General features: G+C 40.7%; 1 protein-coding gene across 1 annotated transcript; it reads right to left on the bottom strand.

Annotated features, from left to right (window-relative positions):
- Positions 1 to 5453: 5453 nt before the first annotated feature.
- LOC134612245 (tubulin polyglutamylase TTLL5-like) lies at positions 5454 to 7760 on the bottom strand. The gene has a single exon (XM_063456593.1). It carries the CDS (start codon positions 7758 to 7760, stop codon positions 5454 to 5456), a length of 2307 nt encoding a protein of 768 aa, XP_063312663.1.
- Between the last annotated feature and the right edge of the window lie 4091 nt (positions 7761 to 11851).

Genomic DNA, 11851 nt, shown 5'->3' with positions numbered 1-11851 from the left:
CTAGTCTAACACTATCCTTACCTTTTTTGTGTCATTTTACCCCACTCCCTCTAGCATGTAAGCTCATTGAACAGGCCCCTCTGTTCCTGTGTGTCCAACTTGTCTGGTTACAACTACATGTCTGTTCGTCCACCCATTGTAAAGCGCTGTGGAATTTGATGGCGCTATATAAATACCACAATAATAATAATAATCTGAAGCTTTCCTTTGCAGGCATTGCCATATTTCTGGTGAGATTCATCTTCTGCTCCAAGCTTTCATCCTCTGGAGTTCTGCCATTTTTGTACTCTCGCACATATATGCAAGTTACAACTCAGAGGTTTCAGTTATGATCAAGTGAGACTGCAGGATTCTTCATAGACCTTCTTGTGCAGTGCTCCGGTAGATACCTCTTTCCCACAGTTTTTGCTAGCGTCAGCTTTGAGAAATGACAAGTACTGACACCTTTTCTCAAGCATTGTCAACCTTGTTTCTCTGACTTCCAAGTTGTTTGTTTCAAAGCCCACTTAGTCTCTTTACCTTGACTCTACATTACCCACAATTACAATATACAAACATTAGAGCATGATACTTTAATATGTCTCTCCCTTATATAATAAATAATTTCCTACTTTACTTGGCTGTCAATGGGATTTTTGTACTTTACAAAAACAAAACAATACACTTCAAACACCGCCTCCCCAAGCCACCCAACCCCCCAAAAAATATTCAAGTTATTTACATTTTTAAGCCTAACCATATAAATGACAAAATCAATATTTGCATATTATTACGGAACAGAGAGATCCATTAAGCAATATACCAATTCCTTTATCAATATAATAGCATAACATTTTTGTGTAGCATCGTGTTCGACCACAAGATGGCGTCTGACATTGAAAACCCATCAGACACAACTAATAATATGAAATGATTAAGAACCAGCTTAACTGCAGTGCAAGTAAGTATTAGAGTGAGTCTGTGTTTGAATCTAATTGATTGAATGTAATTAGTGATCGGATGAGACAGTGAGTGTGTGAATAGGACTTGTGAATGAATTTGTGGCTGAAATCATGTGAAGAGTCCGACTGTACGCCCAACTCCTAGTATACATGGTAAGCTTAAGGAATTAGTTGGTTAATTCACAATCTTCTCCCCATTATTCCTGCCTAGTAATATGGACATACAATATAACAATATATAAAGGGAAGCCCACACACTACAGGTAACAGATAATTACAAGTACCTATTGTTGAATTTGACTAGCTGAGCCGATTGAAATACGATTTTTTTTGGCCGAATGTGGGCCTGAGTTTGATCCGCAATTTTTCCCAGCAAACGCAGGAAAATTACAGCGTGACCCGCAGAACATGCATTTTCCTCCACTGAGATTTTGTTCCCTGCTAGGTGACCTCCAAGGCCCTGACACCAGAAGCACCGGAATGGAGTTGAAAGTAGCCAACTACAGGCTCTCGCCTTTTAATAGCACAGTCCGTAGACTGTTATATATGTTTCTGCTGAGTATGAGTTCAACATAATTTCAAAAATTAATTTGGCGATGCAATCAAACATAGACATTCTATTTCATATGTTTACACAAGGGTTGACTGGTAGATGGAAATAAATGTGGGCATTTCTAATAGCTTTTATTTTAACACTCGCATTCAAATGCATATTTTATATATAAATGCAATGATACAGATTGCAGTCTGTCAATAAAGGCATTTTATTATACGATAATGCTCACATGAAATAAAATTACACCTTACACGTACATGGGGATGAATTACTCATCATCCAAATCAGAGATTCTAAACTTGCCCAGACCAATTCTACCTGGGACAAGGTCGGTAGCAGTTTAATTTAAAAGGTTGGTATTTGATGGGAGATGTTCATCCAGCACACACGATCCAGCTGGCAAACAGTCTTATCATCCAGGTGACATCCCAGGGCATTTGAAAATGTATATTGCAGCTTTTTAGTTATCGTCACGTCATCGTCATCCTCCTTTTGCTTGTTCCTGACTAAATAAAAAGAAAGAAAATAGTTAGTGGCAAACACTATTCGTCTTCCTAGATTAAAACTTAGATTCCAATACATACCTTTTGCATTACCACAGGGCTCAACAAATTATGGCGCCTAGGAATTTTACCTTGGCGCCTGGAATTTGCAAGCCTCTTAACTCCAAGGCAGGCGGGCGGCCAACGGCAAGCTGGGGGATTTTGTAAAAGGTGGCTTGCTGGGTGGTGGTGGTGGTGGCGGGCGGCTTCCTGGGTGGTCGCAGCTAGCCGCCCACCTCCACGACCACCCAGGAAGCGGCCTTCCTACAAAATCCCCCAACTTGCCCCTCGCCTGCACGATCCCCCAGCATGCCGCCCGCTGGATCCCACGGGTATTAAAACAAGCAATAATGTGTGAATGTGTATGTCTGTCAGTGTGAGTGTATGTCATGGTGTGTGTGTGCGTGTCTGTCATGGTGTATGTGTTTGTGTGTCTGTCATGGTGTCTGTCTTTCATGGGATGCATGTGTGTTTCTGTCTGTAATGGTATGTGTGTTTCTGTCTGTCATGGTGTGTGTGCATGTCTGTTTTTCATGGTTATATGTGTGTCTGTCTGTCATGATGTGTGTGTGTGTGTTTAGGTGGCCAGACCCTTCCATTCACAAGGGAATTGTGTTTTTATTCACCAGTGATTACATTGAAGAGTCTGCAGGGACAGGCTATGGGCACCAGAACCACTACATTAAGCTGTAGTGGTCCTGGTGACTATAGTGTCCCTTTAAGAATTGAATTTTTTTGTTGAATATAAAGCTTTGTAAGATTTTAAAAAATCTCGCTCCTAACTTTTTTAGCTGGCTCCTAGATTCAAAGCAAATTTGTCAAGCCCTGCATTATAATATGGACCACCGTAAAAGTCACAACCTCAGATAAAAAGGAATACTAACCACAGCACTGTCCCAGTTAAACTCAGTACTGTTCATTTCTGTATTTAATTTTGTTTGTCAGACCTCACAAGAACATATTTGTTAAATATAGGACATAAGTAAACAGAATAGTAAAATGCCTGGGAGGTGACGGTTCTATTTTAAACGCTCAGATCAGGGTCAGCACAGATTGAGATCTCTCTGTCTCTGGGTAACTGGCTTTGCTGGTAAAGACGCATTCAAAGTAGGTTAGAACTTTCCTTGTGCTCCTTGAAGGGAAAGAAGAAAGGTATTAGTGCAGAATAAAAAATAAAACAAAAAAAGACAACATAACAAGAAAAGACAAGAAAACAAAAGATAAACAATAACAAAAAAGTAAGCTGCTTGAAATTCACGTTGAGCATCACATAAAATGTTCTGCCATTGGAAAGACTTGTCAAACCAGAGGGCAGCACGTTTCATGTGAAGAGCAACAGCGTGTATATGCTTTATTAAATATAGGAAATAAGAAAACAGAACAGTAAACCGCCTGGGATGTGATGTTCCACTTTAAACTCTCAGGTAAGGGTCAGCACAGATTGAGATCTCTCTGTCTCTGGGTAACTGAACGGTAGAAATGCTACTACAAGAGCCTTACCTGGCTTTGCTGGTAAAGACGCATTCAAAGCAGGTTAGAACTTTCCTTGTGCTCCTTGAAGGGAAAGAAGAAAGGTATTAGTGCAGAATAAAAAATAAAACAAAAAGACCACCACAAGAGAACACAAGAAAACAAAAGATTAAAAAAAAAAAAAAAGCAAGACACTTAAAATTCACGTTGAGCATCACATAAAATGTGCTGCCCTTGGAAAGACTTGTCAAACCAGAGGTTAAGCAGGGCAGCACGTTTCATGTGAAGAGCAACAGCGTGCATATGCTTTATTAAATATAGGAAATAAGTAAATATAATAGTAAAACGCTTGGGAGGTGACGGTTCCCCTTTAAACGCCCAGGTCAGGGTCAGCACGGGTTGAGGTCTGCCTGTCTCTGGGTAACAGTAAAAATGCTACTACTAGAGCCTTACCTGGCTTTGCTGGTAAAGATGCCCAGGCACATTCGATAGAGCCACAGTTTATGAACCACATAGCTCTAAAGATTATATTCTTATTATCCATATAATCAGCTCATACTAATTTTATAAAAAAAATAATGAAAAAAATAAAAACCCATGCCTCATACAAAACATTTTATACACAAGATGCTAGCTATCCATGGAGAATTCTGCATACTCAATATGGAATAGAAATATATTATGGATAAATGTAAGATTAGCTTTTACAATAGCTGTAGGTCTAACAGATATTAATATTTTGTCTTAATTCATGCTTTTGGTTTTGTCTTACAAACAACTCGAGTCATATCACTGTAAAATTGTACCTGTTTGTAAGTATGTGTCCGCAATGTGGTGAAACACTGTAAGCAGGTTAGCACTTTCCTTGTGCTCCTTGAAGGGAAACAAGAAAGGCATTAGTGCAAGGTAAAACATAAAACAAAAAGACAACACCGCAAGAGAACTCAAAGAACTCAAGAGAACTCAAAAGAATAAAAGATAAATTAAACTAAAAAAAAAAAACAATGCTTGAAATTCACCTTGAGCATCACATGGAATGTGCTGCCCTTGGAAAGACTTGTCAAACCAGAGGTGAAGCAGGGCCACGCTTTTCATGTGTATAGCAACAGTGTGTATACGCTTTATTAAATATAGGAAATAAATAAACAATAGTAAAATGCCTGGGAAACGAGGGTCATTGAAGTGGTCTGGGTGCAATGTCCCTGTCAGTTTAACCCTACAATTGTAATTATAATGCGATCGCCGCGCATGCACTTTAGGTACCCAATGTCGGGGGAGGAGGAGAGGAGGCAGAGCCTGACGCAGCACCGATGGGGCATCGGGCTGGAATCAGGTAAGTGACAAAAGGGCTTTTAACCCTTTCTGCGCTGCTGAGGGGCAGCGTGTGGGAATGGGGCACTATAGGGTACTATAGTGCTAGGAATACAACTTTGTATTCCTAGCACTATAGTTTCCCTTTAAGCGCTACGGTCAGGGTCAGCACAGGTTGAGGTCTGTCTGTCTCTGGCTAACTGAGCAGTAGAAATACTACTACCAGTCTTACCTGGCTTTGATAGTAAAGAAGCTCCAGGCACATTCGGACCACAAAGATCCAGAAGATTATTTTCTTAATCCTCTTCTTCTAGTCCCCCCAATCAGCTCATCCTTAGGTTATAAAAAAAAAAAGAAAGAAAAAATGGTAAACCCATGCCACATAAAATAGATTTTACAATCAAGATGCTAGCTATCCATGGGGAATTCTACATATGCAATATGGAATAGTAATATATTATGGATAAATATAAGATTAGCTTTTACAATAGCTGAAATAAATGTCTAACAGATATTAACATTTTGTCTTAATTCATGTTTTTGGTGTTGTCTGTCAGACTAAAAGCAGACATATCATTGTAATATTGTACCTGTTTTTGGTTTTGTGTCAGATTCGGGTGCATCCTGGTCCCACTATAGGCGTTTGAGTTCCGCACAAAGATTTGGATAGGTAGACGAAAAGCCAGTGACGATGTTTAATAGCTCACTGGGTCCTCTTCTTGCTAACATCTTGCTCTGGTGGTGAAGAGATTTGATGTTTGCTCTGGCAGTTGACTTAAGGCTGGACTCCAGAACAGGAGGCTGTGGATCAATTGGTCTTATGCTTCCTGAGTCCTTGCTAGAGTCCCTGATGCCACATAGTCCCTGTCTCCCGATGTCCTTGGGAAATCTTTCGCTGCTCTGGTGAAATACTTTAGATGGACTGACTGACCTATACCCAGATTTTTGTGTGCAGTCTTTTTTACTATTAATTTGAGTAACTTGCTTGAGCGTCAAAACATCATCCACAGGCCTACTCGTCTTCAATGGCGGCAGCTTTCGCTGATAGAGCGCCGAGGGTCCACTACTGCTGGATTTTTTTTCTGACAGCTTTGTTGCTAGAAGATGGTGAGGCTGAATGTTATCTAAATGTTTGCATTTCACTAAAGTGGGCATTCTTTGTCTCTCTACCTCATTGGAAGCTCTTTCACTGCTCATGTGAGAAGATCTTAAAGGACTGAGTGACTTCTTTGTCTGCAGTGATGGCTGCTTTTGCCCACGCAGCACAGAGTGCTGCCCAACACCAACACTGCTGGCTTTTTGATCTGATGTCTTCACTGCATGCAGATGGCGAGGCTGAATGTTTTTAAGGGGTATCCTCACATCCTTGGGAGTTGCTCTACTATGAGATGGACGGCCTTGACCTAGTGCCATCTCATGGTTTGTCCGCAGTGGCAGCAGCTTTCCCCCATACAACGCAGAGTGTTGCCCAAGTCCACTACTGCTGGATCCCGGCTCTGATGGCTTCTTTGTAAAAAGATGACAAACCAGCATGTTATTAAATGATTTGTATGTCAATAAATTGCTATATCGCTTCCATGTCTCCTTGTGGGGGAAGATTCGAATAAAACTACCTCTTCTCTCTTCCTCTTCCTTGACCTCGCAAATTATCTTCATCCTCTCTTGGAAGAGGGAGGATTCGGTCTGTCCAGCAGCTGTCTTTTGATATCCTGCTTTCACTTTTGAAGCTATTGTGGGCCCTTCTTTGTCCATATTCTGCTGGGTATTTTGACACTGCACACCAATTAATGTCAGCGTGTCTGCAAGCAGATTTGCCTTGATTTTTAACGCAAGGGGTCCATCAGAAACCAGCGACGGCATCAGATTAACTTCCAACAGCCAGGGCTTTAAGGTTTCATCAACTAGGACATCGAAGCCATACAACTCAAAACACTTTCTTCTGTGAGCGAGAGTTCCTTGAAACACTGAGCCAATAGAGCCTTCTGCCGATATTATGGTCTTAATAACAAGCTCTTCTATTTTAGACATGAACGTGGCTGTGTCTTTTCCCAATCCCTTTAGGTGACGCAGCAATGCACCCATGCTCCATAAACTGCCGTGATTTTCCACTTCCGGATTTGTGGATCTCACATAGTTTGCATTTGCTTTGTTTATGCTGGTGTTCATCAAATGCATATATTGATTTTTCATGTTCTCCTCAGTTGGTTTATATTTATCGGTGGCAAACCTTGTCAGACCCTCTTCATATAGGTAAATAATTAGTGGATCATATGACGTGACCAGTACAAAGAGGCGTAGGTCAAATTTAAATCCGTCAACAAGAAGTGGATTTTTTATATAGCGTGACACTAGGAGCTTTTCCCTTCTGTTTATTTGAGAGAAGGAATTGATAATCTGAATTCCGCGACCTTGACATGCAGAGACAGGCTTTGAGATCCACGGGCCTTGATCCTTGGAAATAACTTTGCAAAATTCCTGGTTATCTTTGGGAAGTAAATAACTCTGGGGTAGGAAGTTGTATGTCTGAGCCCCATGTTTCTTCTTCAGGGTTTGAATGTTTTTGCAGAGTAGATCCTTGCGTCCCAACTCCATAGAATTGGGGAAGTGGTTGATTTTCTGATTTTTGGAAAGATTTGCAAAGACAGAAGCATTATTGTATGGTCCTGTCCACCTCAAATTGAAATTGCTACTGCTGGCTTCCACTTTCTGAAACCCATGAGCAGATAGCATTGTGCTGACCGGGCTATTCCCGATACGAGCCATCTTGTATGCCAGGTGGTAGCGTTCTCCCACCTCACGCAGGCATACCTTTCCAGTTGCGCCTTCTGCTTGAAATTTCACCACTGTTTTTTCTGAACCCCCAGTCCATATTATGCAGGGGTGGTGTTCTTTCTCCTGGCGCTCAGAGGGTTCACCCTTCTTAGGCTGTTGTCCAGCCATGATTATATATTTAGCTGGTATCAATATCTGTGTAATACCAAATAATGAATTTGCTACTGCTCTCTTAGCGTCCTATTCAGTTGGCTGCTATGCAGTGCAATGACTAAGTGAAGCAGTGGCTGCACTGCCAGCTGAGAGGAGCATAGAGATGGCAGAGCAGCACTGTGAGGTCAGAGGAGCATTGGGAGGCCAAGGAAAGAGATTTGCAGAGTTTTCCCAATAAGGTTTCAGTTCAAAGTATAGCCCTAATATCAGATTCTCATAACATTGCATTCAAATTGACTTTGCCTCAAAGATATACAGCTTATATGCTTACATTCTTCTTCGTCTTGAGTTTAAAAAAATTTTTTTTACTTAATGTCACTGAAGTGGTTGTAAACTATTTTTTCATTAGAAGTACGTAGGTAGGTAGGTAGATTGGTGTCACAGTTTAAGCAAATACACACTGTTGTTCTTCACATGAAAAGTGCTGCCCTGCTTAACCTCTGATTTGACATGTTTTTCCAAAGGCAACACATTTTCTGTGATACTCAACATGAATTTCAAGCGTCTTGCTTCGTTTTTCTAGTTTAATTTCTCTTTTATTTTCCTGTGTTCTCTTGTGTTGTCTTGTTTGTTTTATTTTTTATCCTGCTTTGTTGCCTTCCTTGTTACCCTTTAAGAAAAGTGTTCGCCTGCTTACTGTGTTTCACCACACTGCAGGCAGGCACTTTCCCTGTGCTGCCTTTTTAACCCCTTAAGGACACATGACATGTGTGACATGTCATAATTCCCTTTTATTCCAGAAGTTTGGTCCTTAAGGGGTTAAAGACGTTTTACATTAATTTTGTTTCACTGAACATGTCACTCGGCACATGAAATGTGCTGCCCTGCTTGAATTCAGGTGCAACAAGTCTTTTAAAGGGCATAATATTTAATAAACAGGGTTATAGTCCGCTTCACTTGAATAGTTGTTTTATTGTTGGGGGAAATAGATTTTTCATTGCTGTTTGTGTGTTTTATTTCCTGCGTTGCCGTATTTTCTTTTTCGTTTCCCTCTATGAAGCCTGCTTATTGTGTTTCACCACATTGAGAGCAGGCTGTTTTCCTGTGCGTCTCGTCAAGTACAAATAAAATCTCTTCTCCATGTTGTATTTATTTCTATTCCAAATGATACTGCTGCTTTGCACATGAAATGTTCTGCCCTGCTTAACTTCAGCTGCTACTTGTCCACGGAGGTCCATCATAGTTCATGTGCGGGATTGCAGTCCACTTCAGGTTTATGTGGGTTTTTTGCTGTTGATTTTGCATCTAGGAATCTGGATTTTATTTTCAATGCTGCAGCATTGCCGTTCTTGTTCCCCCTCGGGGAACAATCTATACATCGATAATCTATACATTTATGATTCGTAAATGTGGCAGATATCTTACTGAACAGATATCTTAGTCTCGTCATGCCAGCAATGGCAAATGCCCATTAATTTAAATATGGGTATTAGAGCCTGAGAGAAAACAAATTGAGGGACATTATGAAGCAGTCAATGTCCTGTATTGATGTGATAGTGACTATCACATATAGTTATAGTTGACAATCAGGGCAAATGGAAAACCCCATCGGTATTTAATATTCCATGTTCTGAAATTTGTGTAATTGCAGCATAGGCCACGAAAGATCTGGAAAAAATCTGTCCTTGAAATTAAATAGGTGCAGAAGCTTTACATACTGTCTGTATAATGTATTCTTTAAAAGGACAAATATATTTTTGGGTGAAATAATTAGGGAAATTGAAATAGGCAGCAGTGAGCGACTAACATATAAATCAATCAGAAGTTTACAAATGGGTGCATGTGCACAAGAATGTCGTAAACAATCAATTTATTAATCAACGATAAAATAAACTGGAAGAAATAACATAAAATCAAAGTACATAAATATATAACAATAATAGTGCCATAGATGAGTATTGCTCCCAAGTGTGTGGACGACGTCTGGGTTGAGGCACTGTCTGGGTTCTTGGCCCAGAATGAGAAGGAGAGGTCGAGGTGCTCCAAGGCTCGCACACCTAGAAAGTGGAACAACTGGTAGTGTCCGTATGTGGACATTGTTCCAAAACTGTGCACATTTGCCATCAAAAGCGGCATGAAAGGCCTTCCTTCGGCTCCTTAACCCCTTAAAGACCAAACTTCTGGGATAAAAGGGAATCATGACATGTCACACATGTCATGTGTCCTTAAGGGGTTAAGGAATCCATCATCAAAATCTGTGGTGATATGTGGTTCGCCATCATCTTAATTTCCAGCAGTCCATGCACGAATACAATACGTGGATTGCCCAGGAAAGAGGTACGTAGTAGGTGTTGTAGCGGTGGGGACCAGGATAACCCCTACCGGACCACAGGGGTGGGAAACTGGGCATGCACACAATCCCGCCGAAAAGGTTGGTTGCAACTCTTGGCAGGGTTCACTGTAGGCCGCAAGTTGGGATCGTCAGAACTCCGTGACAGCCAACAACCAGAGCTCCTCCACAAGGTGCCCAGTTACTCTCTGGCATCACCCAGGATTAGTATAGTCCAGCACAGAGGCTGGTGAGTCATGATTTCAGCGATAATGGCTATTCAGATGCAGAGCTCCTTTCTCTTTTAATCTCACTCTCTTGGTAACTTTTTATCTCTCATAAGTATCAGTGTTAGAGGTAATGGTGGGTGGCACTTTATTTTAAAATATCACAAAGACATTTTTTTCAATATATTTGTAATTCAATGATTTCTCATCTGTGCTGCACCTTGATTACCTTTCAAGTTTATATGTGTTAATCATTTTTGATAAATGATAACTACTATTTGAATTCAGAACTGATCACCTCCAAATTCAAATTTTAGCATTCCTTTTCAAATTATAGTATTCAGATGCATTCAGAGATGTTAGAATCTCTAAAAGCTGGAAGCTCCATAGGGCAAGAGAATGCTCAAGCTGAACTTGTTCCAGCACCGAAGCATACCATGGAAAGTAAAGCATAAATACAAAAGCAGACATACAAAATCTCCTACGAAAATCTCCTTTCGCCATAGATATCGTGCTGGTCTGTGAAGACATGAACACTATTACAGCCCGTGTGGAGGCTGTGGAAGATGCAAGTAAAGATATAGATCAGCTTAAACAAGCCACCAAGACCTTGTAAGATAGAAGCACTAGAGGTCTCTAAATGTCAATGCAATTTCCGACTTAGGGTAGAATATAGATAGATATAGAAATGCCCCATTACTTATGGCTGTTGCTGACCTCTATTCTTTCTTCAGCTAAGACCAAAACTGTGTTGTTGGAATAACTCTTTAGAGTGCCCGAGGGACAAGGGACAAGGGACAAATGCTACCGGGCAAACAAATGGTGCAAGCAGCTACTCTTGCCCTTGCTACCCATGCCTCTAACGTACACCAGTTTGAGGGAGCTGACCTGTCATTCTACAACAAGCTTTTGAGGTGCACAGTGCAATGGCGGCAATCAATGAGGCCACTCAATGACAGTTATGTCCTGTGGCCTGGGACGGAAACTATTGGTACTCCATGAGGGGAAAAGCATCAATATATCGCATGTATCTGCTATTTAAACAAAATTGGGACATTCTATACTAGATCAGGGCAACCATCAAGCCAAATGGCATCAACCTCGGCAGTCACCTGAATCACTTTCAAAAGTGGACTGTACTTCTACTGACCTCCGTCTCGCATATCACTACCTGGCATGAAGGCTATAAGCTACAATGACTATTAATTTTGCGTTTGAGTTTACATGTTGTTTATTTTCTTTTATTCCTCTCTTTATTTCTTTCACCGTGACTCTGATGTAACTTGGACTTGCTGAATGAGCAGTCCTTATTAGACAATGGCTATGCAATGTTTACAAGGCTCCCAAAGAGCTTATACACCCCAATACATAAGCAAGCATTTATATTGATGCATCATATCAGCTAAACTACCAGAAATTCTATACTGTGATCTTATCTATGCTTATTTGCTACTTGTGTTGCACGTACAATGTAGAAATATATGTTGTTTTTCTTAAGTACTGAGCGTGCATTCTATCAAATTTTGAGAGATGGCTGCCAGCTGGGGAGG

Source organism: Pelobates fuscus, chromosome 5 (genome assembly GCF_036172605.1).
Source record: "Pelobates fuscus isolate aPelFus1 chromosome 5, aPelFus1.pri, whole genome shotgun sequence".
In the NCBI taxonomy this organism is placed as follows: Eukaryota; Metazoa; Chordata; class Amphibia; order Anura; family Pelobatidae; genus Pelobates; species Pelobates fuscus.
The sequence above is the reverse complement of the archived record's forward strand: the minus strand, read 5'-3'. Positions and strand labels throughout refer to the sequence as shown.

Excerpts from the sequence above, each read along its gene's own strand:
- LOC134612245 (XM_063456593.1), bottom strand. The coding sequence starts at position 7,760 with ATGGCTGGACAACAGCCTAAGAAGGGTGAACCCTCTGAGCGCCAGGAG.